The 15,899-nt window shown below is 38.6% G+C and overlaps 1 protein-coding gene across 1 annotated transcript; it reads right to left on the bottom strand.

The window, feature by feature from the left end:
* Positions 1 to 3,455: 3,455 nt before the first annotated feature.
* dio2 (iodothyronine deiodinase 2) lies at positions 3,456 to 11,712 on the bottom strand. Its single transcript, XM_086160538.1, has 2 exons — positions 11,330 to 11,712; positions 3,456 to 8,241 (listed from the first exon to the last, which is right to left on the bottom strand). Exons 1-2 carry the CDS (start codon positions 11,552 to 11,554, stop codon positions 7,657 to 7,659), a joined length of 810 nt encoding a protein of 269 aa, XP_086016664.1. The 5' UTR covers positions 11,555 to 11,712; the 3' UTR covers positions 3,456 to 7,656.
* Positions 11,713 to 15,899: the final 4,187 nt, after the last annotated feature.

Raw genomic sequence — 15,899 nt, 5'->3', positions numbered from 1 at the left:
ACCCGAATGATCTTCTCCACATTCCAGATTTGTGTTTTAGTGGTCCCCTAAGCTGCTGCTCTTCTGACCCTTTCATGCTCATGTCCAGTTTTAGGAGACCCAGTGAGCAAAGTTGGCCCCAGGGCCCTCTTGTTTTTACAAAAAGGCGGCTTTAAACACAACCCGTTGGGTTTCCAAGGAGCATACGTCCTCCAGAAAAGCAGGACATGTGATTTAAAGGCCCTGCAGACGGTTGACCTGGTATGTTGACCCTCGATTTGGCTGTATTTACTTTGTAAAGTGTCAAAAAAGTTTGGTATATCTATTCCATTTGCAAAGACTGCATCCAATCTACCACCAGGGGGTGGTCAGTTGCCAGCTCTCACTCCATTGTTTGAGACGTGGGGCCGCAGAAATGTTGAGGCAACTAATATGAATTTCTTCTCTATGCCCACAGCCAATCTGTAGCCATGTAAACGTAGGGCAGTCCTCATGCTCATCATGGCCATGAATTCATCCCACATACATCCCATAATAAACACAACTCTAGATCAGGTAGGACTAGTAGGTTTCTCAGCCTAATTTCAAATCCAGAAATAATTTAAAGATACCACAGTGATTTGATCGTTATTATGTATCTACAAATATATTATATATTATATAACCACAATACATTATCTGTAAATTCACTCAAAACACCCAAAAGTGGTTTGATTGAGACTGAATGCTCATGAATGAATATTTCTATTTTTCTATTTAATTTTTTCACAAAGTGCATTCAATGAGTGGTGGTTAGGGCGCTGACAAAGAAGAAAGGGGCATGATAAATGATTGGTTAGTTTTAAGATTACAAATAGCACAAAAGACTAATCATTAAAAAAAGAAAAAAATGGAAAGAAAACAGTAATAAAGAAAAGACATGAAAAAAGTAATAAAAAAAAAAAATCAAATCAAGTCCAGTTGCCTCAAGCAGATTTGAAATGGATTGACCAGTAAGAAAAATACATACAGCATGAAAGAATAATAATAAAAAAGAAAAAAATGAAAAAAAGTAAAACAAGGAAAAAAGAAAAAAATGACATAAAAGATGGGTGAAAAAAAGAAAATAATGCGAGAAAAGAAAAAAAAGAAAAAATAAGAAATCAGGTCCAGTTGCCTCAACAAGTTTTGACAAGGTTGACCACTAATTAAAAGTAATATCTAACAAACACAAAAGACTTATAATAAAAAATTAGAAGAAAAAGAAAAAAATAGGAAAAGAAATCAAGTTCAGTTGCACCGACAAGCTTTGACAAAGATTGACCAAAAATAAAACAGTGCAAACAGCGCAAAGACTAATAATGAAAATGGTAAAAAATTGAAACAGGGAAAGGAAAAGGAAAGGAAAAAAAAAAAAAAGAAAAAAAAGGAATAAAAAAATTCAAAAAATCAAGTCGAGTTGCAAAAACAGAGACAATAGGGAAGCAAACATGCTTCACACAGTTCAGGCGATGCTGACCCTTTACAGATACATTATTTGGAATTATCGATTAAGATAATCCAAATAATCCACTGTTATTAGAAGTAGCCTCACGCTGTTCAGATTTTCCTGCAGTTCAGGGTCTCACTAAAAATCTGCATCAGGCTTTTTGTCTGCGCTTGGGAAAAGGCCTTCAGTGCCCACATGAGTAAACTGAAAAATCTAATGATTAGCGAAGGTGAAGACGGAAGACTCTACATAGGCCATGCCAATGCACTGTTTGACCATCTGACTTGGCTGCGCTGGCAGCCGACATTGATTAGTTAATGATTAATGCTAGAACCTGAAAGTCAAATGGCCATGACATTAAATTCTACTTAGAACAATTATTCCAAGTAGAAATTATTTGCGCTGTTCTCCAGGAAGTTTCATCCCGGGAACATCCCACCATTTCACTCATGTATATCAGGTATTAAACTGCAATGTGCAGTAAAGTAAATATGAAAGACGACATTATATAACATGTCCAACAACTGGTGAGGGCTCTGTGTGTGTGTGTGTGTGTGTGTGTGTGTGTGTGTGTGTGTGTGTGTGTGCGCATAATTCCGAGTGTTTTCTGAAATTCCCTGGAAATATGGGGGTTAAAAATCTACAATAGCAGTGTTACGACACTAGACAGCTGCATCATATATCTCAACGGGCAAGCAATTGAAACAAAATAAAATAATACCTGACAAAACAAATAACAACAAAATTGCCATGGCATCTACAGAAGCCAATAAAGAAGCAAATAAGAAGCAAAGAAGCAAAAAAAAAAAAAAAAAAAAAAAAAAATGGCAGCTGCAAAATAAAGACATTTTTCGCCTCTTTAAACCCATAAATTTCAGAAAAACTATAAATTGTGACCTGCAGTAAAATTACCAGAAATTTTGTTGCAGCATATGGAATTTTATTTTCCCCTTCAGATTGAATTGAAAAAAAAAAAATTATATATATATATATATATATATATATATATATATATATATATATATATATACACATGTATATATATTTTTTTTTTCAAGTATATATATATGTATATATGTGTGTGTGTGTATATATATATATATATATATATATATATATATATATATACACAAGGAAATATATATATACATATTTTGACCTATATATTTACATTTATTATGCGCATTTCAATAACATTTAAATTATAATTTAGATTATTTTTTTTTTCTTAAGTAAACAATGAAATAAGACAACCGGCATCAAAGATCCGTGTATGTTTGAGTGGAATTAAAAGCTCTAAAAGTGCAGAAGGGGCTGCAGAGATGCAAGAAAAGGGCTCTCCTGTTATGATTCTGTACGGAGTCTGTTTACCACTGGTCAATGGCCCTTTGGAAGGAAGAAAACATATGCCAGCTCCCCCTTTCTTGTCTTTGGTGCTTGAACTTGTGTAGCTAATTAGTCTCTTCCTTTCCAGCGTGGTGTCTGACTGGAAAGTAGAGTCCTATTGTTCACAGCTTGCTATATAAATGATTCAATGGTGATTCACGGTCATTTTCAAGAGGGGATGTGCTGCTCTGTATTCCATTTGTTTCCCACTAAACATGTAAAACGGGCGGAGGGGAAGGTGTGGAAATGGAAAGAATTGAGGAGGAGAAGAAGTAACATTTTCCATAATGCATTCTTTACTACTCCCTTTTCCCAAGCCATGTTCTTTCTTCGCGGATGAATCAGTGAAGCTAAATGAACAAAAGTTCACCCAGGATGAAGGGGGGGTCAGCCAAAGAAGAGTGTCAAAGCCTCGGTGTAACACGAATCCCAAGGCCTCCGTTTGCCTCTCCAGCTCGAGCTGCAGCTCAGAAAGAATCGCTTTTAGTCATGCGTTTTATGTGATAACATTGATGACCGTTTGATCATTTCACATGGAATCTCAGCAAAAAATACACCTATGTTTTTTCTTATTTTGCCGGGGAGTCAGCATTCCAAAAGATAAAATATAAATCAGTTTCAGCAGCAGAATTTCTTTCTTTATTTTCCACATTTGTTATTTCTCACGTTGACATATATCAAAAAAAAAAACAAAAAAACAAAAAAAAAAACAACCCAAACAAATGAACATTGCACTAAAAGCAGTATATAAAAGGGCCAAACGTGAAATGGAAAATAAAGTTTTCCACAGCATTTACTCAGACGTGAGTCGTAGCAAAACCGAACGTGTAACAGATGCACTTGTTCTGCCTCGTGGTGACCAGGTGTGGTTTATCATCGAACCAGAGACTGAGTCCGGGACTCTTTCATCGCAGGTTTTCATTTGCACACCTTGGTCACTGTGACCAGGACAAACAATCTGTGTGTTCTATGGAGATCCTTAATACACCTTCTATACCCATCTTTCTCTTCCTAACCTCGTCGACAACCACGCACATTATGCACTTACTGATCCTCCACACCGTCCCACCTGAACGTGTTAGTCATATTTAAATACAAACAGATATTTAATAGTTTCATGTAATCAAAAAAAAATATTTTAAGGTAAAATACACCTGCATCGAATCATACTCATAAACCGACTCAGGTCCGTTCAGTTCACGGTAACCACGGCTCGGCCCAAAGTCATCTTGGGCCGGACAGAGCATATTGAAAGGATGTGGACCAAAATGCAAGATACAGAGTGCAAAACTAAAGTGCAAGAAAAAAAAAAAAGTTTGTTAATGCAGGGAAAACATTTGCAGAATACAGAAATATCATTTATTGGCGATCTCGATTTTTGTGCACTCCCTTTTGGACAGCCTTTAATTTTTCTAAACCTTTGGGCCGCCAGTCCTCCCGGACATGTCCAAAGCATTTTTGGTAACGCAACTCTTAAAATACAGCAGGCACAAAGGTGACGTGTCACATAGGCATGGTTTGGGTGTAGCACTTACTTCCTCCGTGTGCGTGTTTGCATGCTTCCTTCTTGTTGGAGAGAAAAAAAAAAATGGACCAGCCATTCGTGCATAGAAGAACAGGGTCCCAAGGTTGCAGTCAAAGCATTCAATGCAAAACAAGGGAAGTCTCATGTGACACATGGTTAATGTTTCTAAACAGTGACATTTTCCTGTAAATAAACCAAATTCCTAAAACAACAAAAAAAAAAAAAAAAAAAAAAAATGTGTTTGCCAGAACCTAAGCTGCACTGTTGTCTAAAACTTATGAGAAGCAGCTGAACCTAAAATAAGATCTATGCACAACCCATTCACCTGTGCAGAACAAATAATGAACTTTGTCTCTGTTTACACTTTTCTGCGTGACTTCCTCTCAGAGAGCCTTCCGGGCAAACATGTCTTTTCTCCATGTTGCACCAAAACAGCTGCGTAGGCGTGCAGCGCGTTTCAACGGGAACCCTAACCGCCTTTTTTTTTTTTTTTTTTTTTTTTTTGTTTGTTTTTTACATCGCCGGAGGAGAGCAGTGACACACACAAGTCCCCTTCACACCTGGGATGTTATGTGCAAAACTTTAATAATTGCAGTAATATACGATGAAAGTATTTGGCACGATTCTGCGTTTTATTGTTTTGCAAAGCTGACAAAGTAGATTTGGTGACACTGGTCGACAGAAATAGATTAGATTCAAATATAAAGTTGTTATGGACAATCATCATATATGTGTTATCAAACTATGAATGAGTCAAATTATTTTTATTTTTTTTTTTTGCAAGAATGCCAAATGGATTTGAATGTTCTGAAAATTAAAAAAAAAACAAACAAAAAAAAAAAAAAGCGCATCGTCCTCCAAAATGGTGAGAAAAACATGCCCGGACACGTGAGTCGCATCGAGAGCTGCAATAAAAGCTGCCTGGATAGTTTATGAGGAGGAAGACGGAGAGAAGCAGTGTGGAGGTCCTGGCCATAAAAAGTGTGTGAACATAAGACGTAACAGAGTTTTATTACCGAATTCCGCGTGTGGGCAGCCAAACAATACATGTCATCGTAGAGGGTGAAGAAATGTAGCCCCAGACCAGGCATGTGGAGGCGAGAGGAGGGAAGTAAAGGGGAACAAGAGCTAACGGGTAAGTCGATTAAGAGCAGAGAGTTGCAAGAAATGGAGCTAATGCTGTAAAACCGACAGCGGGACTCAAGTAATCAGGATACAAAAACACACATTCATATAATATCTTACAACTAAATAATGTGCCCACTACTTTGTCCCAGAGTGATTAAGTGAATTCATATTACAGAAATAAGCTTTTAATCTGTTAACCAGTGCAATGATTTCATTAAAGCTTTAAAAGTCTGACCTAGAGTGGAATATAATTAACGAATTTATTTATTTTTGATTTAAATCTTTGTTTTCCAGCTGTTAATATTACTTTGCAGGAGGCCCAAACCTGCTCTCACGTGTCGGGTGAAAAGTAACATTTGAAAATGACTTTCCTGTCTGTAGACTGTGGTTGTTGCTGTTGTGACTTTTGTATCATATAATAATAATAACCCCCTATTGTTCCAAAAGGTCATTTTGAATTTGACACCGCTGGTTTAACCTGGTGAGTATCAGGTCTACAGTGAATCAACGTGACAGTGAAATGTTTATTTTCTTTAAGAGACATGTTAAGTTACATAAAATGTAAATGCATAAAATTGTAAAATAGGCCCTGGTATTTGTTCATTTAGTTCCCAAATCCAGATTTGGATTCTTATAATCCTTGCATTTAAGGAAATTACATGAAGGTTAAGTAAATGGAATGACAACCCAAGTAAATTTAGACTTGAAACTAGATTTGCAGTAGAACTGAAGGAACTGGACAGTATTGGTGCATGAATATCCATATTGTACATCTGTTTTTGCTTGAATATGCGTTTGAGGTGGTTATCAGGCTTATGTCTTAGCTGTCTGATATTTATTCCTGCACAAAATGTGCAACAGAGTGTTCACTCAGGATACCACGATACAAGGCTTTATAAGATTATTGCCACCGAGAACAAGGCGGATGTGTAGCAGCGCGTCATTCATCTCATCTGAGACCCCAGCATTAATTTTGATTGTTATATTCATTAAAAATGTACTCAATGCACAAATAAGGGGACCATATCAGGAATTGATTCACAGATCAACGACTAAGTGCTAACTAAGCTGCAGAGGAATGCATTTCATCCGCGGTCACGCAGTTTTCACAAAACTGTCATAACCTTGTTTAACTGCGGGTTAAGCTAATGATCTGCGAGCTCCAAGGGTGATGTCGATGGCGAGGAAAGGATTTCGTTGTTATATTAGTAATTTTGGGGCGTCACAGGCCGTGAGCAACTAAGACAGGGGGAATCAAACATTGACTGGTGTTCAGACATTAGAGCAGGCTGACAGATGTGTTAGTTGAGAAAAGACCAGGTTACTAGAGGATGAATACTTGTAAGTGCAAGTAGTTTATATTGTGATTCACATCCATATTTTTTGACTTTTGCTTTATAATGTTTTTTTTTTTTCTGTCGATCAGTGTCAAAAAAGTCTCATTTATCCACACTGCTACATTCTGACCAGCGAGCAGGTTGCTACTCCAAATGCAAGGGGAACGTGAAGAAAATACATTTCAAACTATCGAAGGCGGGGTCCTGTTAAAAAACACAGTGAAAAAGATCAGGTATTAAAATCTTCACTATATAACACATACAAAAAATAGTATTTATTTTTCTCTCGATTACTTCTTTTTTTCTTTCATTTTCTAGAGAAATCATGAAACATGATTTTAGCAGCAAAAGTAGTTTTCAGGGCTCTCTTATACTCTGTTAAATACCTCCGAGTACTTGTACACACAGACAAAAACATGCAGTAACAGCGTAAATCACAGGGGGCAGTATTGAGCGACTCAGCTGATATCTCAAGGGAGCCTCCGTCCGAATGTTATGGTGTTTAACGGGTTTAACACACACACACACACACACACACACGCACACGCACACACACACACAGCTGGCTAAACACTGCAAGACGCCACCTGTCATTTAGCATCTTCTAAATGCTTTATGGGGAGTTCTTCCAATATAATCGTGAGCTTCCCTCTGGTTGGCTTCCTACCTCTGGTTAACGTCGGCTCTAAAAGTCGGACTGATTGCTAAAATGAGAAGAACTTGCTATGCATTTACAGAGCTAAAATTTGTCATGCGTCTCGATAAACCTCTTTACCTCGAGAAATAAAATCGAGGACGCGTCCTCTACGACACCAGGTCCACTTGGTGTACTTTTACCGCTTACTGTAGTTTTGCTCCAACCACTGCCGCACATCGTTCAGATTATAAAAAAAAGGCCCCTTACCACCCAAGTAAGTAATCTTTCTCTGCTGCACTATACACACGCGCTCATTGGCCACGCCGTAAGCCACGTTGGCATTGTTGTCCATGCAGTCGGCCACCAACTGGCACTGCGGGGGCAATGAGAAGTGATCGATGAGTTGGCGCGCCGCCCCCAGCCGCTCCTCCAGGCTTCGGTGTTTACGTACGCTGAAAGAGCAAGATCCCATGGCGGGCGCCACCCAGCCGTCAGACGGGTGGGCCTCGTCAATGTACACCAAAAGAAAATCGGCCACGTCGCTAAAGTCCTCCACCAGCCGTCGGAAAGTTGGCAGGTGGCTGATGAAAGGGGGTCAGGTGGCCGAGCCGAAGTTGACCACCAGAGGGCGGTCCGAGGACACAAAATCCAGGAGGCGACATTCGTGGCCGTTTCGGAGCCTAGCACTAGGTGGCGTGCTAGTCATGTTGCTGAGCGTGCTCCTCCACTGATCGGGCACCTTCACCACCTTGGAGTTCGGCGCCTCGCAGCCCAGTTTCACCTGAGGATATAAAAACCTTGACTGTTTACTTGAACAACGGAAACCCCGATCCGAATAAAGAAAGCGCCGCATTGCTAATCCAACGTGATTCATCCAATCGCCACTTCTAAATCTGTCCAAGAACTTTCACGGCGAAGGCTAACATACCCCAGCTTTATTCTTTGCTTTCTAAGGAACGCAAACAAACCAATGACAACAAGGTTTTTAGCCGTTGCATGGTTTTTCAGAAGAACGTGTAACTTTCTCAATCCAAAAAAATTACATGCTAGAATACTTAGCGTGACGCTAACCACAGCCTCATTCCCAAAATGTTGGGACATGTTTGTAGTGTTAGCACTTGTCTTGCTTTCTGTAAACAAACAGTAGCTTGTTCTAGTGGCGGTTCCTGACAAAATTATCAAGAGCAACGATGACTGAGGTTATCCATTAAATAAAATGACAATTCTCACAGACAATCTATGTTTGTCTTGACAAAATTACATAGCAATACAAGTTGTAAGCTGTGGGTGGCGAGATAAACACATGTTCCCTTTCGCTGTATCAGCTACAAGGAAGGTATGTGCATATGTGCAAACCCTCCTGGATCCCATAGTGAACGCATTGCTGAGTGCCTGCTTTAAAAAAAAAAAAAAAAAGGATTTCACATGACAGTCTATGAGAGAACTCGGGGCGATTTCAACTTCAGTGAAAAATCACCCAAAAAGGGGCGGTTCCATATGGAGGTGCACTGCATGCTGATTGGACATTACATTTAGATACAGCTACAATGGTCAGATTTTAAACATTCCCTCCTTTTCTGCACATTCATGATCACCCACGTATTCAAATCTGAATATTCAAGTCTGTGTTGAAGTAGCCAAATGTGATGAAAAGCAATGTTTTTTTGGGGCTTGAGCCGCCGTAGTTATATGCTAACAGGGATTAAATAACATCGAGGAGAGATAATGGTTTTGGTTAAATATTGAGACGGGGAAAATAGTCAGAGCTGATGTTTCAAGCAACCTTGATGCGGTTTAATCCGCAGAGGTGTGCTTCACATTGACCATAAAGTGATGAGCCAATTTTGTTTCCTTTCCCAAAATCAGCAATGTTAGATAACCATTCTATTTTTTGTGATTTCCCTGCACTTTTTCCAATTCAGACACACTCCCATACTCTCATTGACACTCTCAAGATCCTGCAACAACCTTGACGATAGTTACTGTTTCACATTTCATTTTTATGTTTCGCCACCTACTTTGTGTGAAATATTGTACTTCTCAATGCCTGTCTCGTTTACTCCTTTATATAAAAGGGACCCACTATAGCCAATAAATGGGAGTCCTGCTGGACGACAAGCAGACACGGCCTCTGTCTCTGTTTCTCTCTGCTTCCCGTATAAGACCTAACCTCCAAAAACAAAAGGCCTCATCCGACGTTGGCCAGACGATCTTGGACTGAGAGGATGAGGAGTTCCCGCCGTTGTGGTTCCCTGGGATTGCCACCACTACCACGTTTTAAGACTGTCCTCTACAAGCAATATGTACAATACTTATGTACAAGTATTTTAGCAATCAGATGCTTAAAATAACACACACACGATTTGCATGAATAAAGAGCTTTGAGAAGAGTTGTATTAAGTAAAATAGACCCCAAGATGAGGGGTTTCTGTGTAGGCTCTTTAAATAACTTTTTAAATAAGTCAACATTTAATCCCAGATATTTATCTTACGCTTGGATTCTAAGAAGCATTGCAAGAAATACTGGCTTCACCGTTAAGGTTTAAAGTTGACAATTCAATGATTGCCAAACTCCTTCAGTAGAAAAACTCCCTACCAAAAATTAAAGTCCAAACAGGTTTTAACACGAATTGGTCGGTTGAATATACAACTTAAAAAACTGTCAAAGTATAACTGTCAGAGCAATGCTAGATTTTCCGTTACTATGACCAAATGAGAAAATCTATTTCAAAATGATTACATTTGTATTGATATATTGATATGATTTCTAATAAATGTAGATCATGCATTTCTAACATAATCACATCAAACAACATAAACACTGATCATGACGTTTTGTATAAGATACTGTTATTTTCGATCTTTTATTTCAATTGTATCATTTACCATTCATTTGATTATTTTTAGATATGTCTGAAAACGGGGAAACATTTGGCATTTTGGACAGTGTTGGGAAAAAGGCAATGATATTGTCAAATATTTACATGGGTTGATGACAGACTGAGAATTTCCTGTTTTTGTCTCTTAAAATATCATAAAAACCAGCGGTTAACAAAATGTAGGTAACTGTATTTACTAGTTGTAAACATCTAAAATATATATATACACTTTGGTTTTTACAACTCAAATCCACATAACAGTGATAGGCACGTGGGTCAATAAATAATCAAACAAATATCAGCACAAATGATACATGAATAAGTAATCAATGATCGATCATGGCTGCTATATTTTCGGGTTGTTTTGCAGGTTTTCTGACCTTTCGGGTCAGTTTGATGGGACACCATCATACCCAGCCACACATGAGTGAGTGTGTCTGGAGATAATGTTAGTTGGAAAAAGTCAGCATGACAAAAAGTGTGTTTTGGGTAGTGCGTATTAGATATGATATACCTGAAGATATACCTTCAAGAAACAGGTAAAAACTGTTCTCTTTCAGGACTTTTTACTGCACTGATCCCCCAGATCAGGTTAGGCAGCAAGTTAGGCTATGCAGTGTGTGTGTGTGTGTCTTTGTCAAAAAAAACAAAACAAACAAAAAAAAAAAACCTCACTAACCCAAGCTTACTGTTCTGTATATTTCCTGTGCTTCGTGTATTTGCAAGTGTATTTGCAGTCCTCTGTCCTCTATTGTAAGTCGCTTTGGATAAAAGCGTCTGTCAAAATGCAATGTAATGTAATGTAATGTAATATGAAATAATAAATAATGCTTTCCAAAGCTCTGCTCCAGGGGGTGCAGGCCAGGCTGCCTCCGAGCTCCAGAAACCCACAAACGACCAGGATTTCAACAGAAACAAAATGTTAATGTAAATCGGGAGGTTTTTTCAACTTTTTTTTTTTTTCAAAACAAAGTTTTGAGCGCGTCTTACCTGCTTGTAGGCGTCCAGGAGGAAGCTGTTCCAGATGGAGCGCAGCCCCGCGGAGGTCAGCATGCGGCGCCACTCCCCGGAGCCCGCCGGCCGGGAGCAGCTGAGCAGCGCGACGATGCGCTTCACGAGAACCACGGAGTCGTAGAGCGCCAGGAACAGGCAGTTGGAGAAGAACCCGGGCAGGATCTGGAGAGTGACGAGCAGATCCTCGCTGGCCATCCCCATATTCCGTCTCCGCGGCCGGATCCGTTTCCAGTTCAGTCCCCGCTCCCGGCGGACATTGTCTCCGCAGGTGGATCAGGTGTCGGCGGCGGCGGCGGCACAACTTGTCCCGTTACGCATCGGGTGTCCGGGGCGACGCCGGAATTCGACACCGCGTCTGAAAGGACCGGCGGCGCACTAGATGGTAATCCCCTCATGGCTTGTCTTTATAGCAAAGTTATGACGTCAAATGGAGAAAAAAGGGCCACATCTTCCTCCCCTTCTCCCCCCTCCGGCCCCTCCATCCCTCCTCCTCCTCCTCCTCCTCGATGCGCTCCGCCGGGAGAGACCGGCGCACACATGACCGGAGAAAACCGGAGTTGTAAAAATTCAAATCAAACGAATAATAATAATAACAACAATAATAATAATAATAATAATAATAATAAGAATAATAAGAATAATAAGAATAATAATTATTATTCTTATTATCATTGTTATTATTGTTATAAAATTAAAAACAAACAAAACAAAAACAATGAGTGCAGTTTCTGTTGTGGTTACAGATGTAATAATTTGCCTTATTAAACTAATTATAGCATCATCCTTTGAAATTATGACTTTTCTTATTTGAACACATTATTTGAATTCGAAGGTCAAATTATGCTGCCATGTTATAGGGTTATATGCAGCACTGTTGTGACTGTGGTATCTTGAATTTTTAAGTACTTTTTAAGTGTTGAAACCAAATTTAGTATTTTTTTTTGTAATTTTGTAGTTTTCTAAAATCAGATTGTTGGACATATCACCTTCCGACATTTTTAAAGAATATTTTCTTAACAACTGGATACCCCTATTGCATTCATATGCATAATGAAGGCACAGTCAAACTGATGTGGCATGCTGAATAATTCAAGCAAGTAAATTATAATACAACAAAAAATAATTAAAAGGTGCTAATGTTTATATTTGATTATCACATTTGGAGGGAGGTTGCATCCCATGAGCAAGACTCCCTGTGCCGTGATAGGCTTGTAGGTTTTCACCAGCTGCGTTCCCAGAGGATGTGGCTTTATCTACTGGCTGTCTTCCATTGTTTTTTATTTTTCAAAATTAAAGCTATTATCGTGTCATTTTAGCTATTATCATGCAACTGTCAGTGCTGCTGTTATTAGAAATAAGAGACCATTGTTATTTGTAATAAGAGAGCATTGAGATAGAATATATGGGCAGCTTCTTTTATAGATGATATTACCTCTGAACTAAAGGTTGTTCACTTCAGTGTTTAGGTTAAAGGATTTCCAGAAACATATTTAATGATCAGTGTAATGCAAATTGATAAGACACAGATGGCAAGCTTTTGGCCTGGAGTTGAGGAGATGATGAAGTGAAATTTCAATGATATTGACAGATGAGGTTAGACAGGAGGAGTGGCAGAGAAGTATATTAGACTGGTGCAGGACTTGTATGCTAGCTGTGAGACGGTGGTGTAATGCAATGTAGGAGTAACAGAGAATTTCAAGGTGAAGGGATCAGCTCTGAGCCCATTCTTGTTTGTAGTGGTGATGACAGATGACAGATGAGGTTAGACAGGAATCTCTATGGATCATGATACGTGCAGATGACATTACGATCCGTTGTGTGAGCAGGGGGCGGGTTGAGAAAATCTAGAGAGGTGGAGGTATGCACTGGAAAGGAGAGGAATGAAAGTAAGTAGCTGCAAGACAGTATATATGTGTGTGAATGAGAGGAGCCTGGGTGGAATGGTGAGGCTACAGGGAGTTGAGATCAAGAAGTTGGAGGATTTCAAATACTTTGGGTCAACAGTCCGGAGCAATGGAGAGTGTTGAAAAGAAGTAAAGAAACGTGTGCAAGCAGGTTGGATTGGGGGTAGAAAATTGGGGTAATTAGCAATAGAGGAATATCAAGCTGAATGAGAGGTAAGGTATGCACAACAGTGGTGAGACCAGCCATGGTGTCTTGTTTAGATACAGTGAAACTGACGAAAAGACACGAGTCTGAGCTGGAGGTCACATGGATGAAGATGTTGAAGTTCTCTCTGGGAGTAAGGGAGGATGCATAGCATCTGGAATGAGTCCAGAGGGACAGCACATGTTAGATGTTTTGGAGAGAAGGTCAGAGAGGCAAGACTGAGATGGTTGAATCTTGTACAGAGGAGGGATTGTGAATATATTGGTAGACGGATGCTGGAATTGGAGCTGCCAGGCAGGAGGTCTCGAGGAAGACCAAAAGGAAAATTTATGGATGTAGTTGGAGAGGATATGAAGTTAGTTGGTGTTAAAGAGGATGATACAGAGAATAGGGTTAGATGGACAAGGTTGATTCATTGTGACGACCTCTTAAGGGGAAAAAAAACATACAAGTACATACAAAAAACAAAAAAAAATTATATATATATATATATATATATATATATATATATTTTTTTTTTTTTTACCGATTTATACTATATGCTGCTCCATTGTTTCAAAGAAGTTGTTCTGGGGCATTTCAAATTCAGTGACTGTTGTGTGTGTGTGTGTGTGTGTGTGTGTGTGTGTGTGTGTGTGTGTGTGTGTGTGCGCGTGTGTGTCGCTGTTAACCCTAGACTGACTGATTGTATAGGACTTTCAGCAGGGGAGGTCTTATAGTATGGAGTACAATTTCCGCCAAACATAACATTTATTCTGTCATGCTTATGGACAAAAAATGATTATTTCTTTAAATATGAATTCACAGATCAAGCCCCATTTTTTTTTATCTGTGTCAATTCTGATATGGCAGAATGAGACAACACTTAGGCTATAGCTGAATAAATAAAATTGTTTTGGCTAGTTGTAAAGTTTTGGCACAATCTTAAATTATCAAAGAAATAATGATTTTGGTTTTTACTTTACACCCTTTCATTGGAGGAGACATAAGTGATAAATTTCAACTTGAAACTAAACAAAAATTGTGCACTATTTCATACAATGAAGGATTGGAAATTTCTAATAGACTAAAGAAAACATAATTGTTCTTATAATTAGCACTGTAATATATTATTATTTTTATTATTATTACTACCACCATTATAGGTATAGGAATAGCTATTGTAATAATAGTTTAGTCATTAATTGATTGATTGATGATTATTATCATTACTGTTTTTTTCCAGCCCAAGAAAATATTAAAGTAACATTAAAATATTTCCCAAAGGTTTATTATGCCAAGTGGCAGAAGCACAGCCAAGCAAAAATAAAAGCGAATCAAATTTATGGCTAAGTTCTTTTCTTCTCTTTATTTCTTCTCTTCATCTGAATTATGTTTTCAAACCATGTGTTATGCATTATCAAATAATCCTCAATTCACGTAAACTATTGTTATGATCAGTCGGAGATCACCTTCTCATAAACCACCTTTGTCGATTAGATTGTTAGATTGATCTTTCTCAGAAGATTGTGTAGAATAACAAAACGTGTAGCAATAGAGGCAATAGAGGCGAGGCAGCTGGATTCGCAAGATCACCAAATCATCCATGTTGCCGTGTTTTAGTTCATGGGTTTGTGACCAAACAGAGAGCAGTTCAACCTGTTGACATTGGCTTTATGTATGCTGACAGTGAGAAGCGCATCCAGGGCTCCAACTATGGCAGCTGGGCTTGTAAAGATTAGCGTAGATGCTGCTCACCAGAACTTATTTCCCAGATGTTTCTGACGATCAGACAATCTTATGGAAAGCAAAAAGAGAATTCAGACTGAAATGCCAACTTGTCTTATTTCTTTAAAATAGATATTTCTTTGCAGCAACAACACATTTGTAATAATTTGACACCACCCCTTTAAAGCGATACACGGCATCAACCATGACTTCAAGGAGAAACTTACACCAACCAAAGGGAAGATGTAACTTCTACAGTTTCTGGATTAGAACAAAAGATGCAAGCCTTGAAATTGTGGTAGAATATAAACGTTCTCTGAATGCAGATAGAATGTTAAAACTAGGTTACAAATTACAGCTGGTATAATAACCAGAGCTGGTGCTTTAGGGGTTTCTAGAAGGTATCATGTTGTATTATCCAAAATATCCCACTATAATGGAAGTACAGCATGAACTCACAGCTGGATTTCCCACATCAAGTTACATTTGCTTGTTCCCATTTTCCCTTTTTAGAAATCAAGTTTGAGATTGCACTCATATTAGCTGGATGTGCAGTGCAGAAACAAGATGTTCTTCCATAAATTGAATTCAAAGTTTCATATCATAAATGTCAATGGACGGTATGTAAATTAAACTAATAGCAAAGACAAAATCCTCTAATACAAGGCCAACTGTCATTCCAGGTAAGGTTCAGCTTTACAGTATTCCATATATTTTGTATATGGATTCA

The sequence above is a fragment of the Fistularia commersonii genome, chromosome 15 (assembly GCF_037954325.1).
Source record: "Fistularia commersonii isolate RoL2024-O1a breed Wild chromosome 15, RoL_Fcom_v1.0, whole genome shotgun sequence".
In the NCBI taxonomy this organism is placed as follows: domain Eukaryota; kingdom Metazoa; phylum Chordata; class Actinopteri; order Syngnathiformes; family Fistulariidae; genus Fistularia; species Fistularia commersonii.
This window is presented reverse-complemented; position numbering and strand designations above follow the sequence as displayed.